The sequence below is a fragment of the Toxotes jaculatrix genome, chromosome 11 (assembly GCF_017976425.1).
Source record: "Toxotes jaculatrix isolate fToxJac2 chromosome 11, fToxJac2.pri, whole genome shotgun sequence".
Lineage (NCBI taxonomy): Eukaryota > Metazoa > Chordata > Actinopteri > Toxotidae > Toxotes > Toxotes jaculatrix.
Genome location: NC_054404.1, coordinates 8,743,558 through 8,768,039, shown reverse-complemented (window position 1 = coordinate 8,768,039; position 24,482 = coordinate 8,743,558). Strand labels below are relative to the sequence as shown.

The 24,482-nt window shown below is 41.0% G+C and overlaps 1 protein-coding gene across 3 annotated transcripts; it reads left to right on the top strand.

Annotated features, from left to right (window-relative positions):
• Positions 1-1,452: 1,452 nt before the first annotated feature.
• On the top strand, positions 1,453-20,857 carry pgbd5 (piggyBac transposable element derived 5). Of its 3 annotated transcripts, none has more exons than XM_041050106.1 (8): positions 1,453-1,838; positions 1,917-2,044; positions 6,380-6,810; positions 11,116-11,250; positions 14,133-14,313; positions 16,186-16,383; positions 17,658-17,763; positions 17,897-20,857. In XM_041050106.1, the coding sequence occupies exons 1-8, from the start codon at positions 1,654-1,656 to the stop codon at positions 18,090-18,092; spliced, it is 1,560 nt and encodes a 519-aa protein (XP_040906040.1). In that variant the 5' UTR covers positions 1,453-1,653; the 3' UTR covers positions 18,093-20,857. The 3 variants fall into 3 exon arrangements, with proteins under 3 accessions (XP_040906040.1, XP_040906039.1, XP_040906038.1); XM_041050105.1 differs by having other exon boundaries at positions 1,453-1,859; positions 1,938-2,044; XM_041050104.1 differs by having other exon boundaries at positions 1,453-2,044.
• The last annotated feature ends 3,625 nt before the right edge of the window (positions 20,858-24,482 follow it).

Sequence of the window (24,482 nt, the reverse complement as noted above, 5' to 3'; positions counted from 1 at the left end):
TGTCTATAACTTTTCTATTTCTCTACTACACTTTAAATATATTTTAAATTCCTTTAGATGTATAGTGTAATTGTGGATAGTCAGAGAATCTGCTTGGCGTCATACCTGTCAACCGATATGTACAATACATTTTTGGATATCTGCAGTTGCACTGTTTCTAATAATTATTTTAATTGTAACTAAAAATGCATTTTTACTAGTCATAATAAATTAATAATGAATTGCGGACATCTGTAATGATATTTTTTACTAGTTACAATGTACTTTGGATATTCAAAATTACATTATGGATATCTTTGCTTTGCCTTTCTTTTTCTTTCCCAGGCTATGTGCAATTATGTATGAAAGTGTTCTTGGTCTTCCTAATCTCCTAGTCTTGAATTCCACAGCTCCCCTTAACTGCTATTATTTCTTGATGACATTTCAGACAGAGAACATTTCAAGCTGGAAGCAATTTTATTTCTTTTTATAGCCTCCTCTGCTTCGTAGGCATTTATTAGCTTCATTTTTAGATCCTCAGTCAGTTACCACAAGATTTGAGCAGTCAGAGAATTTATTGTCTCTTGAAATGTCAAAGCTGACAGTTCCTGATGACAATTCTTGGCCTGCCTTACAAGTCCTAACAAATCAATTTAGGCATTAATGAAGTTCAGAGACTTTACAAGTAGAATAGTGCCCAAACTTCTGCACATGCCACAATTACTGTTTAGTCTTCTTTTCTATTTTTGTAAGTTTATGACACAAAAACGTTACAGTGCATTAACATTTGAAGAAAGGCTTAGTTCTGATGTCTGTTTGCTGCAGGTTTTGTATTTATTACTTTCATGGCAAAAATCAACAAAATACGGCTAATGTTTCTTGCTCTTCGTCATGTTATGTTATGTTAATGCTAGAACTATTATATTGCTCACTTTGCTTTTTTTTTTCTTACTGAGTTCAGTTGTAGGGGATTGGGACTTCTTGCCCATCCGACCATGGAAAATGGACCAAAAAACGTTTGAGCCATAACAACAGGGCGAACTCCTCCTCTGAGGGAGATCCTGTGATGGGATCTGAAGCTACTAAATGGAGCTTGAAAAAAAAAAGTTTAATTTGATTTTTTCCTGTATTATCATCTTTTGTGTCAAACATGTTATTCTACCATTTATATTTTCCTTAATCATCATCTTTTTTTTTTCCACTACAGCCGCTCCTCTTTTAGTTTGGGTTAGAAAATGCAATCTTATTGGATGACAGGGCAGCGCTAGGGTGTCAGGTGATGCAGAGGCAGCCACCACTCTCTATTTTCTCCCTGTGTGGAGAACTCGCTTGTATTTCAAACCGGATGCTGGGCCATGACTGTTGATAATTTTGCCCAGTACGCAGCGCTGTAGGCAGAGCAAGGGAGCGGAAATATTTCAGTACCCTTGAAGCGGACAGCTCTCCCCAGATCCACACGCTTCTGAACGCCGGGCTCCGCATCCGAGCCTGGAGGGCAGGGGGATCATAATTCATACCCAAGAAAGGGGAGGGTGTAGCCGACACATTAAAGGCAAACACCTCTCTGTTCTTGCAAAATCGTGACCACTCGCACGCCACTGAAGCCGTAGTGGAAGGGTGAGAAAGAGGGAGGAAGAAATAGAAAGGGGGAGTAGAGCATCACCACAGAGAGAGATGGCGGAGTGCGGGCGGAAGGCGCTGTCTCTCCTGGAAGCGGCCCGCTCCCGGTACGAGAGCCTGCAGATATCCGACGACGTGTTTGGCGAGTCCGGGGATGACAGCAGCGACAATCCCTTCTACAGCACCTCCGGAGACTCCGACTCCGACAACTACATAGCCGAGGTAGGCGAGGAGGAGCAGCAGCAACAGCAGCAGCAGCCGCAGCACCACCACCACCACCACCACCAAAAACGGGGCGATAAGGAGAGCGGGCACAGCGGGGGAGCAGGAGGTGGCAGCAGCGGAGCCGGTCCCCCGGGCTCTCTGTCCCGTAGTCAGGCAGAGGAGGAGGGCTGGACGGAGACTCTGCAGGATGTTACGGTGCCGACGTACAAAGAGACATATGGTGAGACGTGATGCACGACAAGATGAATAAGGTCATTTGTGCAAAGGGGAAGAGTTGCCCGTGGGTGCGAAGTGATTGGATAGAGACAGACAGAAATAGTGCAGTTCATATTTTTCAGGTCAGGCAGGCCATCTCTGTGGTTCTCAGTCCGGTGCCAAAACGGCACACAAAAGGCTATTGCTCTGACACAACTGGATGCTTGTTTCATTTTCGTTTGTGAGTGTGTGTGTGTGTGTGTGTGCGTGCGTGCGTGCGTGCGCGCGCGTGCATGCATCCTCCTCGTGCGTGTGTGTAGTGAGTGAGTGACTGAGAGAAGCATGACACTGCATCGTTAATTGCTGTAGTGAGTTAATGGCAAACGCTTAGCCTTTGATACTTCACCCCTTGGTGCTGCCGTACACATGCTGCCCCTGTGTGTGTGTGCTTCTGTGTGAGTTCATGTTTCAGGGCATTGCAGGGGGACATGCGGTTTAATCTAGAGAACCAGCGTGATGTCTGGCCTGGCTCAGCACACATAACAGTACACACACATATAGCAGTGTATGTATGCAGAATACATGCACAGACGGTGGTCCTCTTGCACCAAGTCGATTAACAGAACTCATGACTGTATTTACATGAGACACAAGCAAAACACACACTGATTTTTGTTGCACACTCTCTCTACAAATGTGTGTGTTGTGACAGTTAAACAGCACCATGCCCCCACCACCGCTCTCTCTCTTTTCCCAAAAGTATCACCTCACAAATTGTTCTCATGCTGCTTAAAAGCCACTGTTAGCCAATATGTATCCTGCTGTCTTGAGAACAGTTTTCATCCATTTATCTACTGCTAAGTCCAGTATGCATCAGGGAGTGAGGTTTGGGTTTATAGTGCAGCCCCTTCTGTCAAGTTTCATTTGGATTTGTTCTCCAGTTATCCAGCTAACTTCATTAATCCCGCTTTGTGAGACAGGGCCCAGATATGGAGTGGTGCCTATTTCACTTATCCAAAATAATCTAGGCCAAACTGAGCTAAGCTGGGGTCCCATAAGAGGTTCCATGGTGAGAAAAGTGTTCCAGGATGTACTATACTCTCAACATCCCGCTCTGTCCTATTCTGTTTGTCTGGTTTTGACTCTGTTGACATAAGCTAGGGAGGCAGCAGGTGTGCCTGTCTGGTTTATATAGTCTGTTCTGGTTTGTTAAAATACAGTTAGTGTCTGTTTGCTCAAGCACAGCCAGCGTGGGTGTGGTTGCGCCGTTCTTTATCAGGGTTCAGATGATTAAGAGTTGCCTGGCTGGATGGATGTATAGACTGCCAAGGAGCATAATCACTCTTCAGTCCACGAATAGCCAAGATCGAGCTCTCGTTTAATTGGCCTGAACAGTAAAGATTGACTGCATCCTGAGCATCATCATATCTGCATCAATGTTTCTCCACCAGTTTTAATGGCATAGAATGGGGAGTTGCTTAAGCTAGATGAGGTTTCCACTAAGTCTGTCCATGGCGAACTGTGGAAGTGTCATCATTGATATTTCTACCATGTGTCTGGATTTCCCTGTCTATCTATCTGCCCACTTGACTGTATTTTTGTCACCTGCCTGTCTATCTCCCTGCCCATTTCCCTGTCTCTCTGTGTCTTACTGTCCAGCTGTAACAGTGCTGACACAGACACAGCGTTAGTGTGACAGCTCCACTCCTCGGAGACTGTGCACCCTGTACATAAATCATCAGCCGCCATCAGAAAGCATCAAATCAGCCTCATACAGACTCTCAAACATTCCAACTGGGTTGTGGTTTTGGGTTTGTTTACAGTTACAGCAGCAACACGTCGTTGGTCTTGAAACAGATGCAGATGGAGTTTTTGAAACCATGCTGGGTTTTTGGCTTGCATAAAAATGTGTTTTACCCAAGGTTGGGTTTATAGGTGATATGTTATCTTCATCTCAGCATGAGATTGTTTCCCTCGCAGTGCGAGGGGGGTGGCAAATGACCAAGCCAAGGATTATGATGCATTCATCCACATCTCAGATTATGTAACCACCTTATCATGATGTTGAAGGGAATTAAAGAGCTATTTATTCATTCACTTTGCTGAGCTCGTCTGATAGATTACTGGTTCTCTCCATATGTCAGTTTGTCTGTCTGACCCTGTATTTCTGTATCTCGTCTGCATACACACAACGTGAAATTTTTATAATATTTTTATTTAAAGGTACTATATGTAACATTCAGAAAACCCTTGTTATTAATGACACTGGTGGCCGTTAAGTGAACTGTAGTTATCATCCTGTTGCTCGTGCGCATACTCATACTCGCAGTCAGCCAAAAGGGTGACGTGACATAGACAAGACTGAACATAATTTACCTATCTTTATCTCGTCTTCTTTTCCAGGCTTTTGAGACGGAGTTAGCAAACTTAAACAATCATTACATTTTTTTATCATCTGTAAATTGGTTAAAGTTTTTGTTTTACATATGGATTTGGTGTATATTCCAAATATGATATTCTGTATATTAACATCAGAAAATTATTTTTATTAATATTGTTACATTGGTTTGTCATGGAAAACCCTATTAGTCAAAATAGCCCGAAATTGCTGTCACACTCTCTTGTGCTCTGTCTGTATTTTCCATTTAGCTTAAACCTGAGCTAAAGCATGTTTGGTCTACGCAAAGGGTTTATCCACTGCATTCACTGTAATCTCTCATTCTTAAATCCGTGGCTATAAAAGCTCTACCAGGCAGATGTTTGTCCCTCGACGATAGAAATACTACAACAGCTGATAATCATGAGGGATTATACGTCTGTGTGTATGTGCAACGTAGTTGGTGTTTTGTAATGAGTAATGTGGGAAATTGATATTTTAAGTCTTCCCGTGTAGATGAATAAAGTGTATGAATAAACCGGCAATAAAGTGTTTCTGATTCTGATTCTGAACATCAGTTAATAGTAGTCTGGAAGAGTTATGTAAAGAATTATGTAAATGTTTGGTCCATTTTAATCAGATTGATATAGGCTGGACTGAAGATCAGCTGGCAGGAATGTATAAAGAAATCTGTGAAGGAAGGTTATATTTGCTCAGGAGCAGATGAAACAATTCCATTATCCATGAAAGTGATGAGTCCTTCCTCAGGTTGTATTTTTGGCTTACTCCTGAGATGAGCGGAGGTGAGTCATTTTGCCTCAGCGGACCTTCCATCTGAATGTCTGATGTTTTTATCGGGGAGTGGCTCGCTCCAAGGAAGTCACGCTGGATTTTACATTCAGCTTTCAAGTCTAATCGAATGCAAATGAGTGGATTTCGAGCCATGGCCCAGCTACTTCTGCTGTCTTGGCTGCAAGCATCAGCTGTGTGGGCCTGCTTGTACTCTACTCTGTGTTTTTTCCTCTTGTCCTCCTCCACATGTTGCTTTAACAACGTACCATTTAATTTTAGGTCTTATACATGTTATCTGCATCTCAGCATTAAAAGACAGAAGCATTCATTTGGTTGCAGCTGGACACTCAGAACCAATTAATTGCTTCTTACTAAATATTTCAAGCATTTATCCATGACAATCAGAACACCCTGCGGTATAAAGTACCCCTTTATGGAATCATTGGAGGGGTAGACAGTATAACAGGTCTGTTAGGTCACATACAGACTTTAAAATGTTGCTGTTTGAACAACACCATCTCCCATCAGCTGATGCTTAACTGACAGTATGACTTCAGACACCTCTCATTCAAAGTTCACTCCTGACTCGACTACATCAGAACATGATTTTGATTCATTGCCTGCCATAACACTAAAGCAACGAGACACTGAAACCTTCGGCAAGCGTAGAAACGCCACGCTGTGACAAGCATCACAGTGTGGCGGCTGTCATGTTGTGTAAACTTCCTAACTGCTGCCCTGGGCTTGTGACATTCACACCAAAAGCTGCACTGGCTGATTCAGGAAAAAGCCCAGCGATTATATGAGAATGTGATATGTTTCTGTGACAATACAATACAATTAAGACTCCAGTAATTAATAGACGTTCTCTCTGTTACTGTTTGCTCCTGTTTTATGAGACGAAAATGTAGTTATGTAGGAAAGATACAGTTTATATGCATCCCACACAGCCTGGACAGTGACAGCTCAACAGAATCAAATTTTATTATGTCTTACAGTGTCAAGAGAGAAACTTTTTATTCAGCAAAGTCAATCAAACTGAAGGCTTGGTGCCAAAGTTTAAAAATGGGATTAAGTGACAGTTGTGTCTGTGAGTTAGCCCATATGGGACTCTCTATCTGTCAATCTGTCCACTTTCCTCTGCCATAATGTTTCACTCATTTTTTCTTTTTCCTTCCTGTCCTGATCCAGGCCCTGCTCAGAAGATGCCGGCCACCGCCACAGCCTTGGACTTTTTTCAGCTCTTCGTTCCGGACAATTGCATCCAAAACATGATCACCCAGACTAACATGTATGCCAAGAAGTTCCAGGAGCGTTTCGGCGCAGACGAAGGTTGGCGTCCTGTCACCGCCCAGGAGATGAAGGCCTTCCTAGGCTTTGTCACCTCCACCAGTGTGCACCGCTGCGAGTCGGTGCTCAGCATCTGGAGCTCAGGCTTCTTCAGCAACCGGAGCATCGCCTTGAAGATGAGCCAGGCACGTTTTGAGAAGATTCTCAAGTACTTCCACATTGTGGCCTTCCGGCCGTCACAAGGAAGCAACCAGGGCCTGTACAAGATCCAGCCTTTCCTGGACTCACTGCAGCAGTCATTCGGCTGCACATTCAGACCTTCACAGACACAGGTGTGTACAATACGGTACTGGTTGGCTTTCAGGTATATTTGTAGGGGTGGTGAAAAAAATCTATTATTGATTAATCGCGATTGAATTATAGATGGTTATTCAGTTTCCAAAGATTGATTAAAAAAAAAATAATAATTGTAACACGCAGCAGTGACTCTCCAGTTACTGGCTGTCATACAGGATTTAACCGCAAGGAGGAGCTGTTGACTAACATTCATAACAAAACACCCTGTAACAGAGCCAGCGAGCAAGCTTCCTATGCTAGCGAGACGAGAGGCGCGTGAAATGAACGAAGAGAAAACATTAACCGACACCAACCAATCCATCCAGGCTAAAAGCGAGCGTGTGGATGCGCTTTGGTTTTCATGGCATAAGTTTTAAACACGTCAACAGGACGTACGTTGTCTGCAAACTTTGCCGCACTGAGCTAAAGTATATACTAGCAACACGAGGGCTCCCGGTTCGAAACCCGGTCTGAGCTCTTCGGCGCGGAGTTTGCATGTTCTCCCTGTGTCTGCGTGAGTTTTCTCCGCGTACGCCGGGCTTTCCCCCCCACAATCCCAAAAACATGCACATTATGTTAACTGGCTACTCTACATTGCCCCTAAGAGAGTTCGGATCAAGCGGATGAGGGTTCACATATCGCACTTCCATCCAGAAGAGGCTGCGTGGTCATTCCATCAAATCAACGTACTCTTCTCGAGGTAACGACAAAATTATCCCCAGTGAAAGACTACATCTAAAACGAGTAAAAAAAAAAAATGTGGAAGTTACAGCTATACTACACAATACTGAAGGTGCATTGAGATGTTTCTCAATTAAAGAGAAGTTGAGTAAATGGTGCAATACTCTTATGGCGTATTTTGTGTCACTGTTGTCAATTTGAAACTCAATAATCGATTGGTAGTCGAATCGCATCAGGAAATTGGACCGATTAACTATCCCTAAATCGTTGTATATATGTACTTTTGATACAGTAGCTAAAGAAATGAGCTCAAGTTTGAAAACTGTTTACACCGCAAGTATTTACAAAAAAAGCACTGATTTTTAACAGACTTCCCCTCAAGAAGACTTACTTCAACTTGTGCTGAGTTGCACTGTATGCATTAGATCTACATTTATGCAACTGGGGCAGTGGCGCACCCGCCTTGCTACTCTATTTTGGTTGGGCTGGAGTATATTCAACTCCTACTTTGCTTTCTTCTCTAGATGAACCGCAGCACTGCAGATTTGAAAGGACCTACGAATTAACAGTGTGGTTCAAGCCAAACCAGCACTTGCACATCACTGTTATGCTTCTGTCTAACTTGATTATCATCTGTACATGAGTGCAAAAAAGTAAAAACAACACAAAGAAATTCACTCTTTTGAGGAAGTAGAGAGCAGCAATCAGAAAAGTAGAATGTCATTTCACAAACTGCTCAGTTAGAAAACACAGCATTGCTTCCACTTCATTAAAGGGCTTTTCTCATTCTACTAAATCGTCATATTCAGAATCTGGTTAGGAGGAGGGCACCAGGGGTGGCTAATCATATTCCTGTGGTGCCACTCCTAGAGCCACTGTCGAGCTCTTAAAAATTAATGAATTTCCGGGAGGTAGCTGATTAAATTGCTTTTGGTCTTTCTGCAGTATGACTGCTATAACATCAGCTTCATTGTGAAAGTGCTGTGATGCATTTGGGAATACAGATCCTTAACGGCAGCCCCCTCCTCACATCACGTCCACATCTCACTCAGCCGTCAAAATAATAAAAATGTCAAGGCTTGGTGGTTTGGTGAAACGTGGTGTCATGCTAAACTAAATTCCACTTAGATCTAAAAATGACTGAAACAATGAGGACAGGCCGATGGTCAGACAGCATGTGTGTGTGTGTGTGTGTCATTAGGAGAAGCAGGGTACATGTGTATCTAGGCCAGTTTGTTTTATCTGTTGGTTTTCTGTGCCAGGGGCAGAGTGGCACAGACTGAGGCTGTTGCTCTACAGGCAGTGGAAAAGTAATCTGCCCATTTAATGACTGACACAGAAGGAAAGCAGTTTGTGTAGTGGTTTGAGTCTGGACTGAAAGTTGTGATTTTTTTTTTTTCATTATCAATTAGTCTGATTAATCTGGTCCATTTTTTCCCCCCACTAATTAATCGATTAATTGACAAATCATTTCAGATGTATTTTTTATTATCAGATGAACAAAGGGAGGGAAATGAGCAATCAAAATGCGATTCTGTGCAGCCTGGATTTATTTATTTATCTGCCACTTACTGAGTCGACTACATCAGAACAAGCTTTATTCAACATGGTGTGTGTGTTTTGTGGTCTGTGTGAATATGAGTGCAAAGAAGTTGATAATATCAGTGCTGAACATTAGCATGTAATGTTAGCTCATACTGACAGTGATGCTTCATGTTTTCTGTGTCAGACTGGCGGTTTTACAGTCATTAAGATCATCTGTTGACACTGCTTTCTATTGATTTGCAAGTGTAAAAAAATCTTTAAGAGCATGTGTCGCGGTCTTCACTGAACATCCAGTGCAAAGTGAGTGGACGGATGGATTTTCCTCCGTTCTTGGTCCAGTGCAGGATTAGCGTGAACACATGGAAATGATTTACTTGGAGCATTCAGGTACAAACATCACCACCTTGTTTTCAGCGGTTAGGATAAGGTGTGGATAAAAATCAGGTCACCAAGAGAGAAGCAAGCTGCAGTAGTTAGCACTGTGCTAATGTGTGGCAGCTACAGGATGAGATATTTCTTAAAAGGCCATTGTGGTTTGAGTGATGTCATCCATCCAAAGGCTAGATAGCCTCATTCGTTTTCCACTTGTATATCCATAAATCCACATTTGACTGGGAAATGACTTGTTGCTCTCGGTCGTAGAGCAACAGAGAGCTGTTGGTCGCTGCTCAGTCCAGCTTTAGTCAAATCATGGTGGACTGTGTGAAGGAGACAGGGAAGACACCGGAGGAAGGGAGAACTGAGAGAAATTTGAAATGCAAATATTTATTTTGTGGTTGGCAGCATCCCTGGGAAATACTTGGCCAGGTTTTAGGGTTTTAGGTATATTGCGCTGGTTTAATTGTCCATAAAAAAAAAAGAAGAAAAAAAAACATTTATATTTTGTGCATTTCTGTTTGTTCTGCTCGGTTTGTGTGTGTTGGGATTTGGGACTGTGTGCCAGTTTTGAAATACTTTCATTAATCCTTCTTGTGAAATTCATCCTCGGGATGTGATCTGACCCACCCCTACTATTTAAAGACAGTGAGCAGACCTGGAAACGTGACCCTGCTTTTGAAACATATTTTGCCATTTCTTTCATTATGTTCATCAGTTTGATGGTAAAATTAGCAGATCCACATGCAGCCATTTTTCATATGTCCACTCACCACATCAGTAAGTGGCTGCCGCGACTTCTTTGGCAACAGCAGTCCGAAATGCAAAGATATTCAGTTTATAATCACGGGAAACAAAGTAAAACAGTATCTTTACATTTGAGGAATTGGAACAAACGAAGTTTTGTAATTTTTGCTTGAAAAATGAAAAACGAAAACTGTTGTCAAAATTGTCTGATTTTTTTTTCTCACAATTGATTGAGTCATTTTTTGCACTTTACTCCAGACGGCTTGTTTGAAAGGTGGTGAATCATAAAACTTGAAACAGTATTTATTTTCCATTTAGCTTTAAATTTGAATGAACTTGCGCCATGCTAAGCAGAGAGCAGAACCACTTTTTTTTTTACGACTTTGTCTTTTTCACTTTTTTCCCCCACAGCGTCCACTGAATGTGCTGCAGCAAAGAAAATTTCAGTTGTCTATTTTTACCATTTAGGACAAAGTTAGACATTTTTTAGATGTATTTTTTAGTCTGGTTTCTCTGAAGTTGGAACAGTCAGGCATAGACAGACAAAAAGAAATTCTGAAGGGGATAACATATAAATTCAAACGAAAAGGACAAAGAAACGACTGAAACGATCCAAAAAAACTGAAACTGACAAGGGAGAAGGCATTTTTCTGAAGGGTTTTGCAGACAGAGCTGCACAGTAGAGAGCGTGTTTCTGCTGAGACCAATGTTTTTACTCTCTACAGTATCACACTCCAACACACTGCGACTTGTGAGGATCTTCGATTGGCTTCCTTCTCTCTCTAAACTCTTAGCTGTAATGTTACATCATACACAACCTCCTTTTTTTCCTCTCTTGGTTAGGCTGGCTATTTTTCCAATAACACCTCTTGTACTTGACTTGTGACACTGTTATGTAAAAAACACACTAAGACAAACTCACGTGTGCAGTAACATTTACTGTGTGTTTTCAGGTTCTCCATGAGCCCTTGATAGACGAGGATCCAGTGTTCATCACCACTTGTACGGAAAGAGAGCTGAGGAAGAGGAAGAAGAGGAAGTTCAGCCTCTGGGTTCGACAGTGCACCTCCACTGGATTCATCTGTCAGGTAGCAGCACATGATGCTCGGTCTGTGTGTGTATGACAAGTTGTCTTTGGAGATAAAGTAAAAGTGAAGCAAAAGAGAATAAAGAGATGAGAGGGAAGTACAAGTTTGTGAGTTTTCTTTGAGGGCTGTTTTTTTTTTAATTTGCGGCTTTCGGGCTTCATGGCAGAAATCAAATATTTTACATAGAAAATGCAAGTCAAAGAGGCTTTCATGAAAACATCAGAAACTCAATGGTGCATCATTTTTTTCATTCAGCCAAGTACTTATCGACGCTACAAAGAATAAAATCACTCTTAAATTAATCAACAACATTTCAAGGCTTTACAAGAAAGAAACGCAAAGTTTGATTTAAAAAAAAAAAATTCAAGTTCAAACTCCTCTTGAAATGAGAAATACCTTCTGGGAAAAAACTGTTGGTTGTCAGATTTTCCTTTTGATGTTGTTCTAGAGTGGAATAGCTGCTGGCTCAGGATCAGATCTGTGTGTCACATCTCAGGCAGGCAGAGCTGCTTTGCTCACTAACAACCTTGCCCTTACTGCAACCTTCCACTCCTACGCCAGTTGCTTATATAACAACACTATTTAACTGAGGCCTGGCGCTACGAGAGGACTGACAGACCTCTCCAACTCAGACCATCACAGAGGTCATTATAAAGGAAAAGAATTAGAGACCACAACTCCCAGACTGTTTTGTATAGCTTTATTGGTGAGAAGTGCTTGAGGCGACCTCCTGTTTAAGTGATGAGGTGATGAAGTGACACATGCAGGCTCAGACCAGGAAACACACAAACATTTGCATTATTATATTTAAGAGTACATATACATTTACCATCTAACATATGCAATGAGTGTTTTCTGCTTGTTTTTCTGTTATTGTTGTTGTTGTTGTTGTTTCAGTTTGGGTAAACCAACTCTTTACCTCTACTACCTCTAACTCTTTGCTTCCACATCATGTAGTTTACCTTATTCTGACCTCGGTCAGTGAGGACTGTCCAAAATTTCACCTTTGTCACTGATCGAATCAGCAGAGCGCTGTTGTCGGCCCAGCTGTGATTCTCAGTACGTTACTGACTTGTTTAAGACCATTAAACACCATAGAAACAATCATAACGTAATAACTATTGCAAACAAATGGCTGCTGAGCCATTAACCTTGTAAACAGTGCTTGCATGGACTGGCTTTGTACTGAATTGAATGTGACAGCTTGAACCAGCATCTGAGCGGAAAGCAGTCAGAATCAGCGCTCAGCGGTTGTGGCTGTGGGAGCAGTGATGCCTTCACTTACCGTTGAGCGTGCTGAAGTGTCATCAACCTGAACTGAACAGAACGATTCGAAACAGCAAAGTGATCTGTAATTTACACTTCTAGGTATCTGAATGACTGACAGGCTTCACAGCAGCTAAGCTGACAACATGTTTACTGACATCCGACAGCACCTAAGCCGTCCTTGTCATCCTTTTCTCTTTAACTGAACACCTCTGAAAACTGACACTCTTAATATAAGAGTAACATGTCAGCCAGTGCATTACAGTTTATATATCTAGCATGAGATCAGTAGCAGAATGTCAGTAAAGCATACCAGCATTTTACTGTTCACTTTCGAGAATGAGCTTCCCAAGGACAAACTTGAATTGGTAAATTGGGTAGGAAGTACAACAATATAATTATACGACATTGTAAAGCAAGGGCTTTTCACTACACTGAGCCCATAAATAGAAAGATCTCAGGCATAAGACTATACTGCAGGGGAAGAAGTTCCTTCTTTAGCCTGGATGTAGTCCAGAATTAGATTACTGGACAGAGGAGAGTCCACTATAAGAATTTTAATTTGCCCATTTCATTTATTTTGTTTATCCTTGGTTTATATATCAAATGAGACAACTGATGAATCTAATCATTCATGGTTTTCTTTTTAATCCTAAATCTCCTTTGTAAAACAACAGGTTGTGCACAAGAAGCATTACAGTCTCTGTCATTTACAGCCATATTCCATCATCCCATCCATTTAACAAATAAGCATTAGCATTCACGGTGATTGTGGCCATTTGCTAGTCACTCAGTCTTTACCAGTCCACTGTACGCTGATGTGAGCCTGCATTGATATCTTCTCTCTCTAAATGAATTGTGTCGAGGGAGAAAAAAAAAAATCTAAGAAATAAAATGAGTTAATGGAGTGAATCAATGAGCTTCCATTAGCCAGTGTGCAACACAAACATACACACACAGACACAGACACATAGACTGACCACTTAGTGTAATAGCTACAAGCCTGACGTAGGTGCTGGATAATCAGGCTAATGCCGTTCAGCTCATGAACAACAGCAGAAGGTGCAAGGGTGACACTGGTGTTTGTGGGTTTACATTTCAGTTTGTGTGTGTGTGTGTGTGTGTGTGTGTGTGTATGTATATATATATATATATATACACACACAAACACACACACACACACCTAAGAAGAAGTTGCTGAGCACATTTATGTTAATTCTTATGTTAATATTGGATGCTTTATGGACTTTTTTTGCACTAATGTCAGGCCGACATGTCATTTTTCACTGTATTTCTTGTGCATTTTATGCCTTTATGAGAGGGGAGAGAGAGAGAGGGCAGGGAGGAGGACATGCATCAGAGGTTCCACGTCTAGACTCAAACTGAGATTGTTGGTGCCTTCAAGGAAAATTTCAGTATATTCCAACATGGTGTATTTCCCTTAAAAGTGGCCTTTGTCTTCTCTCTAAGCCTGACCAAAAGTAAATACAGACAGTAGCCCTGTTTGGTCCAGAGAGAGAGTTCAGAGGGTTGAAAACTTAAGGGAAACTTGAAAGTTAATGTGCTAGTTCTATGTCTCTTTTATCTTCATGTCCTGCCCCCCTCCTTTTCTGCAGATCTCAGTCCATCTGAAGGAGGGCCAGGGTACAGACGGTCTGGCCACCTTGAAGAACAAGCCTCAGCTCCACAGCCTCGTGGCCAAGCAGCTCTGCCAGAACATCTCTGGCAAGAACACCATCATCTTCACCGGGCCGTCCATCACGAGCCTCAGTCTTTTCACTGAATTCAGCAAACAAGGTACACAAACAAGTTGCCGTAGCAGATATTGTATCTATTGGTGTGTCTCCATCATGCTGCCTAAATAAAACACTTTGTCATCTCGTGTCCCCTCCCTCCTCTCTCGTTTTCTGCTTTGGTGTACAGATTTTATTCTCTTTCCTCATCTCATCTCCCTCTATGCAATTTTTATTTGTTTATCTATTTTTAATCATGTCACGATGATAGCGTCCCCAGGCTAAAGAACACAGAGAGGACGACAGTCTGTTGCAGTTTACCTTCAAATGAGACATCACAGCACTACAGAAGGCAGTCAGAATGATTCATTTTCTCCTCTTCATCTGTCCTTGTCCTGTCCCACGTGAAACAGTTTTAACCACATATGGATGTGTAAAGGCACAAGCCTGCCTGTCATATACTTTCCAAATATTTGAGAGAACAAAGAGAAATTGCACTGAAAAATGTGGAACTGTTCCACCCCATTTTTCCTTGTTATAAGAAAAATGCATCTTGATGACTGAATCTTTACACTAAGGAACTTTCTAAGATGAATGTGTTTTTTTTTGCTGTTCAGCTAACTTTGACCATAACAGCCCCAGGATGCACTGCAATAGACTGTTAATTATCTTTTGCCTTGAGCAATAAATGGGAGATTCAGTGGGGAGTGATTAGCCTGGTCACAGCTTAAGACAATCAATAGGTAAAGGGGTCACTTAAGTGAAACACTACTTAATGTCAGCAGCTTACAAAAACCCAATGTTCTCAGTATCGGATATTTTATCAGAAGTTGTTGCAAAAATGCGCAAGAAATTGTTTTGGAAGACATTATGATATTTTATGCTGATAATCCATCTTTGATTCCATCCCTCATTAACATGCTCATTATACCAAAGGCATATTTTATAATGAAATCATAATCCTGTTAGGTACGATGAGTCACATTTGAATTCTCTTCAGTGACCTGGTTTCTTATTTTCATGATAACAGCAGATGTGGGACAGGCTGAACACGAGTGAATCGGTGAAGGCAGAGAGCAGATATCAGAGATATATTAGAGACAGATGAGGCTCCTGTGACGATATCATCAGCACAGCTTGGAAATTGAAAAGTTTTTACATTCCTCTTATCACAAACGCTCTTTCACTAAACCGTAACAGAGGAGCAATTTTAAACTCCGCCAGGCAGAGCTGTAGTACGCTAAGTAAAGAAAAACAAATCCAGAGATGTTATCAGTATTTTGTCGTCCTAATTGGGTGAAGCTACCAAGAGACATTCGGCTGAAAAAAACTCAGTTCTGAGCTTGTGAAGGCATTGTCCAACATTTTTCTTTCAAACTTATCACACCAGATTAATTAGAAGACTTAATTGCCCTGCACTCTTCATCAGCACTTACTGTGGATACACAAACACACACACACGCAACACAGATAGAAATCATTCTCCAAACAGAACATTTGCAAATCAGCAGCAGTCAGCCACATGATTGTTTCTCCTCCACTCATCCACGTAGGAAATAAAGAAATGAATGGGTGGAAAGACAAAAAAAATACTGAGATATGAAGAGGAGAAGAAGTGATACAGCTGTTAGAGAGAGATATAAACAAGCAGAATGAATGAAAAGCATAAGAAATGCACAGGAGTTACTGCAGGGATGGATGAAACTTAGCTCTATAAAATATCCATCGCAATACCCAAAACCCCAAGGTGATTTCACAGAAGACTTAAAAAAGACTTAGACTTAATCTTCTGTCGATCGAATGATCGATTAATCTACTTACCATTTAATTTTTAGTTAGTACCAGTTGGTATTTTATCTAAAGTAAACAGGTGCCTACACAGTTCCACAGGTATTTGTGCAAATATTGACGTGTCTTTGCATTTATCCTCCTCCAGATATCTTCTGCTGTGGTCTGCTGAGCACCAGGAAGAGCGACTGTACAGGTTTACCACAGGGCATGTTGGTCTGCGGCTCCACACCAGCGCAGCGCGGCCAATCACGAGTAATGATGAAAGGCAGCATGTCACTGATCAGCTGGTACAACAAGGGACACTTCAGGTTCCTCACCAACGCATACTCCCCGACAAAACAAGGTCAGCTAGAAGCTGTTAAACTACACTGATAACAGTGAAGTTATACTGTTCTTAAATGTGCAAAGGTATATTTTGTCTAACTGAATTTTAAATGCTTCGATATTTCTTGTACTGACAGGAGATGGTGCACACAACACACATTAACGCACAAATGCACGTAGTAAAAAAACGTGTCAGGGAAAATCAACGAGAGCTTCTAATCCATGATAATCCAGTTCTAGGAGGCAACAGGATCATGATATTCTCCACCTCTTATAGCGTAATCCGCTCTCGACGAAACCGTTTTGTTAGGTTTTAAACCAAGTTGAAGGGCTGCAGTGTGTTCCTGAGCTCTTTTGAATGGTGTGTGTTGAAGTGAGGCCCCAGATCAGTTAAACTGTTACTATCCAGTATTGATTTTCCTTTCCCTGTGTGTGTGTGTGTGTGTGTGTGTGTGTGTGTGTGTGTTCACATGTTTTTTCACTCTGTACTTAGAGCAGAATAAAATAGTTGCCAATGCCATCAATAACCACAGCATTTATGTTGCATATAAAGAAGCCATATCAAAATGAGTGACTGTTGTCTGGGCAATATTATATAATTAATTCAACTTAATGGTAACTTAAAACATGGTATAACAGCAGCTCCTGAGCCTTGGTGGTTTTAATTTAATTCTCTCTTATATTTTGCACGAGTAGAAATATTGCTAGTAATAAAATGGGCACTTTTACAATACCCCCACTCCTCCAAACTAATGTGGCTTTCAAGGGAGATGAGCCCAGACTGTGTCCAGCCTCGACCATATCACAAAAGTTTAGACTTCTGCACATGACTTAAGTCTAAAAGCATCCTTAAGACTTGATATAGCCTGGCCAGATACAGTCTAACTGTATTCTGTAACTGCCTGGGTTATTTGTTGCCCCAAATTTATTCACCAACTGATTTTGGCAAACAGTCATGGAGAAATTTAGTGTTCCCAGAACTGCTGATATGTTTTTCTGGGGCACTGTCAGTCCAGGACAGTGGTACTGCGCATGCTGGCTCACTGTCAGAGCTTACTGGTACTTGAATGGAACGGAACCATCATAGATGTCACTGGTGACGCCTTTGTGTTTCCTGCTGTGACAGGTCTGAATGTCTGCTGTGAAAAAGACCAAAGAGCAAAGACCACAAAAAGAAAAGCATGTGCACACCTCTCTCCCTTGTCTGGTTGTTGGCCAGGTGACCAGAGGGTCCGGAGAAAATGGAACTCGGTGTCTCTTACTCTCAGTTTGTTGTATGTGTGTTTGTGGCAGGTTTGATCATCAAGAGAAAAAGTGGGGAGATCCCATGTCCTCTGGCTGTTGAGGCCTTTGCAGCGCACCTCAGCTACATCTGCAAATATGACGACAAGTACAGCAAGTAAGTACATTTTACAAAATAGCAGTGGATGCAAGACTACACATTCATGCAGTGTTTACTTTTTCATTGATTTACAAGAAAATCTTTGAATGGAGGCTGTGGAGTAAGTAGCTATGATGTTTTTTCCCCACAGGTACTTTATCTTCCACAAGCCCAACAAGACCTGGCAGCAGGTGTTCTGGTTGAGTATCAGCATCGCCATCAACAACGCGTACATCCTCTACAAGATGTCTGACGCCTACACGGTCAAACGCTACAGCCGAGCGCAGTTTGGAGAGAGACTGGTCAGGGAGCTGCTGGATCTAGACGACTGCTCCCCCACTCAGTGAGGAGGATGAAGAGGAGGAGGGGGAGGAGGAGGAAGAGGTGGTGGACAGCAAAAACACACACACTCAGACACACACAAACATAATCCCCACGCATATATTTACACTCTTCATTACTGTTGTACAGACTCTGCAGTCTGTGTCTATGTGATAATACCGAAGCAGTGCCAAGCCTATGTCTCTCTTCCTCTAGCTGTTTTTTGTGGTACTGTAAATATTCATTAACACACAATTGCACACAACACAATAGAGAATTATGAGCCATGGGACAGTTCACATGCCTCAGCTGCAACCTTCAACCACACAGATTTACTAAGGATTTGTCAGCAGGAGCTATTTCACAAGCAGAGATGAAGGCAGAAACAATGAAACCGGGAAGAATTCACCGGTAAATGATGTCAGCTTCAAGTTTTAACTCTTACGAAAGAGTGAAATTATTGATATGAGCCTGAGTCTCCCGTAGGAGTGTTCAGACATGCTCATCAGGCTAAAAGGCTATATGTAGCTTGATATTTACACTCTGCAAAAACACCTGCAACCCTGTAACAAAAGCTTAGTAAACCAGGACTATGGTGTGTTCACATGCTGCATGCATAAAGAATCTGGATTGTGATGTTCTCTTGTTCAATGTGAAATTGATTTCTGCTCCAGGTGGGTTTTGAAACTTTTGTGTGTTCTATTTATTTAGCAAGTGGAACTGCCATTTGTGTGTGCAAGATTGAGCCTGAGGATGTAAATGTACGGCTATTGTGACCCACGTGTGTCGTGTTGCTGCGTACTGTACTCGCTAGAGGAAGACTGTCAGGTGACATAAAGCCACACCCAGCAGTGTGCCACCAATTTACAGCCTCCCACTTCAAAAGAACCTGGAAAATGGTAAAAAAAAAAAAAAAAAAAAAAAAAAAAAAAAAAGACTGTTTCAGGTGTCTTAAAGCCCCTCGAAACCCAGTTTTGAGTATTTCTCTATAACAGTAAATATTCATGACTAAAGTTGAAGTCTGGGGAAAAAAACATGATTTTATTTATTAAGAGCACTTAAAATCTCCTGATCTGCTTCACCAGGGCTGTGTCGGTGTGGTTTGATCAGATTTACAGAACAATATAAAATAACAACCCAACAACTGTCAGCAGATTTTAATTCAAATATTGTAAAATCCTGATTGGTGCACCCAAGTACCTCACAAACAAATAAATGTGCTTTTCCGCCAAAAATTCCAGGAACTTTAATTTCCCAAGAGCACATTGTGCTTTGTGTTTCCAAAGCGGGGCCGAAGCCAAACAAAGATCAAGAAGGTTACTCTGCTGACATTATCAAAAGCGCAACAATTGGCTTTTACATCATTTGGACATGCAACAATTCAGATTGAGAAAACAGGTTTTCAGGGTCTTTAACAAAAAGAAAAATCAAATCTGAAACCTTCTTTGGTACCAACAACACTTTTATTGCCAGATAAACTTGTCATATTTGCCTGTTTCGTTACTCATGCAGTCACTCATACTTGTACTTTGGGTTTGCAGGGAAGAATGCGTTTAAAATCTCCTTGATTGAATGTTAAGTAAGTCTGTGTTGCTTGGCAACAAGTACTATCTTGGCAAGTGGGCAGGGGTTTGGATAATGTTGCTTGGCAAGATTTAGGTCCGAGAAGTTAAAACTGAATCACTGGTGGTTTCTAAGATGCATCAGCTAATCAATGAAATAACACATCTTAATGTAGATATAAGACTTCGGGTTCATCTTATTGACGTGCAGTGACTTGCTTTCTCATGCACCCCTGATCTGAAATGGAAGCATCAAAAAAAGTAAACTCTGACATCAAATAACTAAACTGATTTGATGATTTATAAATAATGGATAGTTACTTTTTTATGAAAACATTTTCAAGTAGTAATATTAATCATTTGAATAATCCTTCTTCTGAAATGGAAGTACGGAAGCACTTTGGACAATTATTGTGAATGCTGCCTTCTTCCAGTGGCGCATTTATTGCCAAGTAACAAATTTAGATTTGCCATCTCTTGTCCAGCCAATGGACGTGAGAGTGGAGAGATGAACGTTTATCTGATACAAGATGCACTTACTGTCTTCAGACCACACTGCTGTCTGTAGCTTTAGTGAGGATGTCAGTCCAATTTGCTTTGCTTAACATGTTATGCAGCCAACATGTTATGAAGTGAAAGGTTTTGATGTGTGCTTGCTCCATCAGCATGGTTAGATGTGTGAATACATACTACAGTAAGATGACAGTCTGCACGCTGGCAGAGCGGTGTTGTCGAGTGATTCGCTGGCAGGACTCATGCACTTTCCCACATCGCAGTCTTGCACTTTGAGGAGATTTGTAAAGCTAGCAACATGTCTCTTAGATAATCCTTTTAGTTTTGAATTCAGTGATAGTATACAGTACACTGCTCTAAGAAAAAATATGGAAAAGTGAAGAAATAAATTCTGTGACTATACATAGATAAATGAAATGGATTATATAAAATTATGCCAATGAAATACGACTGAAAATGAATGACCATAACCAAAATAGAAAAGATTTCCACTGTAGATTTAGAGTATAAGGTAACAGTATGTCTGTGCTTGTTTACAAATAACTGTGAGTGTACGTCTGTAATCACTCTGTCACAGAGACTCAAGATTGTGATTTTTTTTACTTTTTCACTAATCCAAAGCATCGTTGTTATCATTGTTGCTTGTGTGTGTGTGTGTGTGTGTGTGTGTATGTATGTGTGTCTAATCACTGTTCACCTTGAAGTAACACTGTTAAGAGGCACCCCTGTCATGTCATGTAGTTGTCAACTAATTATTTTAATACAATATTTGATACTGACCAAATACACACAGTAGTATTAAATTGATAGGGTCATATTGTTAAAGTGAAATACGGCTGTGGCTATAATAGAAACACATTCTACCCCTTAGTCTGCTTAAAAGTAAAGCTATATTGTTAAATACCCAGCTGGATAATTAGTGCCACCTGCTGTTTTTCTAGATGCTCCCAACTCATTATAATCACAAAAGTGATTATAAGGCATTTTTTTGTAAATTCAGTTAAAATTGTACTAAATTTGGAAGGAAACTTGATGACTCTTAACTCAGAATAACTTAAAATCTTGCTGAATAGCAGGGTCTTACTGCCCTCTCTGGTTTAAATTTGAAGAAAATTGTTTGGTTGCTCTTTAGAACAACTTTCTGCATTTTCCTTATTCCCATAACAAAAAAAAAACTTGATGGCATTTGATGTAGAAATTCAAAAAAATGTTTCTGACCGTCCGAGAATCAAAAAGAGCTTCCATTTTATTCTGCCAGTTTCTACCACTTACATTTAACGATCATACAGGGACAAATCCATCATATAAAGGCAGAAAACCATTTTTTTCTTCTGAGACTAACCTCAGAAAGTCTTAATGCATGCGTGTGTAGCTGCAGGGCATGTTCCAGTCTGAGTAAGGGGCACGGACGCAATCGTCACTGACTGAAGCAGAAATAGACGAGGCAGGTTGAGGGACAGTGAACACAGCAAAAAAATAAAATCCAGCTCTTCAAAGCAAAATAAATCCCCTGGACGGCATCAGAAAAGGCTGAGGCAAACATAACCATCAAAAGTGTTCAAGTGTATTTCTCCTTCACAATGTGTCACACTTGTGTAAAAATGAACCTCCATGACAGCTGCATTTATAAATGGCTGTTTAATCTGTTGCCTGTCGTGGACTGAAGCAGGTGTCTCTCAGACACACACCTTTACCTTAATGGCAGTCGCTCAGGATGTGTGTATGGCATCCACAGAGGTTTTCTGTCGTGGTCATATCACTGAGCTTGGACCACAAATGAGAAAATATTATGCACCAGGGACTCTGCAAGGCCACGGTTACTTAGCAACAAATTATATATGAGTGTGTGAAAGAGAGAAAAAAGGGGGATTTTCTGATGATATGGTAATATCGTTATCACCCCAGATGCAGACCAAGAGCTGAGTGGCTTCATGTGGCCTCCTTTTTTTTATCATCTGTGATCTAAGGAAAGGACGGAGGATCCCTATGATGCTTTTGTTCATTTAGTTCAGAGCAGGTTTTGCACATGTAGATCAAAAACATGGCTTCATTTAAAATTCTCAAACTGAGGTTGATTTTAGAGAAATGATTACAATTATTCTGTCCAGCCTGCTCAACTGATCAGCCATGAATCAGATATTTCTATAGTGCCTTTTCCCCTCATTTCATTGATTTCACTGTTTATGTCCTGAAAAAGGAGCTGATGTGAATGCCTGGAACAGACTAGATTTAAAAAATAGGTCCTACTAAAATGAATATGGTCCTGCACGGTGTGAATAATAGAGACTAGAAAAATAAATCCCCTCCGCAGTACAGATTAAGATGCTGAAAATGTTTTATGCAGCCCTTTGCCCTTGTCCACAGCTGAAATGACTCACCTCAAGCAATATGTAATATTTCACATTTTCGCCAGAGTGGTGCCACTGAGAATCAACAGTACATGCATTAAAAGTAGTTTTTTAACACACCTCAAAAACAGATAAAACTTCTAAGTATACTGGGTAAATAATGGTACAAAAAGATCTCTGTGATGGATGTCAGTTTTGTTTGTTTTGTGCAAGGGCCCCAAAATCAGAAAGTTTACCATCCAAAAGCCTTAAAACAAATTATAGCCAACAATATATAGAAGTGAAAATGTTTCCCAGAAGATGGATGTGACTTTCATGGGTGGATGTGACTTTCACTCGCTACGAGAGTGCAGATGTTTTGTCTCTTTGTTTTCTTCCTCGTCTTCTTTTCCAAATAACAGAGGTGTCTGAAGTCTTTCATTTATGCCTGTTCATTTATGTCAGATGTGGAAATGGGAGAAAACAAAGGCAGATGGGAAGGAGCAAGACACTGTGCAACTGCTAATATACAAACTTGTCTTTCATCCAGTTTTGTCAGGAGGATGATGATCCCAAGATTAACTGCAAAAACTCTGAATTATTACAAAAACGATGCTATGAAATTGATCAAACTCACTGTCATTTGTTTTGTGGTAATGAAATGAAGTTGCGTAAAAGATGATGTCCATGTATGTGGTGTACCGTCTGTCATGATGAGTGAGACAGTTGTCAAAAGTTAATAAGTAGCTTTAGATGTGACAATTAAAATGGGTGACCTCAGGGCTTCATAAATAACTGCTGTACAATATATTCACTTATGGAAATAATATACATAGTAACTAGATGGATTTCTATAACCTTATCAGGTGCTATCAAAATACTGTACAAGTAATAGTAGGATTAGATTTCTTGTCGTCGGGAGCTCAGTATCCAAATAGTGAACACCAGGGTCATATAATGCAGAAGTTGTATCACAAAAAAACACCAGAAGTTCAGGTTTTTCTGGGTAAAGTGTCAGAGGTATCAGTACCACCAGACACCAAAAGCAAATATCAAGAGTAAAGTGGTAGAACTTTTTTTTTTTCACTTCATGATGATTCTAGTTTGTAAATGGCGGCTGCAGGATGTTGAATAAGCAGAGGGGCCAGAATGGTGTGTGTATGTGCATGTAATGTTAACACTGGGTTGAGTAAAATGTGTAAAATATCTGGTGTATTTTGGACCAAATAACTTTCTAAAATGTGCGTGGTGTACAAGGTTGTGGTGTAAATGTGTCTTCATTAAAACTCTCCACACATGGGTGCTCCAGTGAAGACTCAGAGAGGCTTATTACTCCTTCGCAAATGATTGGAAATGATGTGGAAACACACAGTGGTAACCTAGAATCAGCTTCACTTAGGAACTGCACAGAAGTTATTTGGCGGGAGGGGGCTTCCCAGAATATTAATATTGTCTTTGGACACGCCGCTTGGCTTAGGAAAACAGCCTCCCCTGCTCTTCCAAAAAAAAAAAAAAAATTGAGACAACCCTCCCTTTAGCAAAAATAACAAAAAGAAAATACCATCCGCGTTGTTTGACCCCCCACCTCCGTTCCCCTGAAAATTGCTGTCCCTTGTTGTACACAAATATCCACTTGTACTCATTTTGTACACATACAGTATTCAAAACCACTGTAGGAAATGTTTGTGTTGTTTGGTCCTGGAGGATCTCAGTGCTGTAAAGATTGTTCCAAAGTGGCCTGGCAAAGAGCCTATCTGAAATCGGACTGTGCTGAGATTTTGCCTTCAGCACAGGAACCAAACCTCCACATTCACTCAGGAGGCAAACCTGCTACGCTGAGTGTTTATTGGTTGCTTTTGATGGGATTGGTCTTCATGCCATGTCTCCCCTTGTTTGACTGGTGATCTGTATTATAAAGGACTGATTTCTGTGTAAAGCTCCCTCTGTCACTTGTGCAGTTAACAGCTCCCACTCTTCCTGCCAAGGACTGATGTTGTTGTGAAGTGTGTGTGTG

Bases quoted from the DNA above. Each gene is read 5' to 3' on its own strand.
- pgbd5 (XM_041050104.1), top strand. From the start codon at position 1,654: ATGGCGGAGTGCGGGCGGAAGGCGCTGTCTCTCCTGGAAGCGGCCCGC. The intron at 2,045-6,379 runs GTGAGACGTGAT...GTCCTGATCCAG, and splicing joins GACGTACAAAGAGACATATG to GCCCTGCTCAGAAGATGCCG. The intron at 14,314-16,185 runs GTACACAAACAA...ATCCTCCTCCAG, and splicing joins CACTGAATTCAGCAAACAAG to ATATCTTCTGCTGTGGTCTG.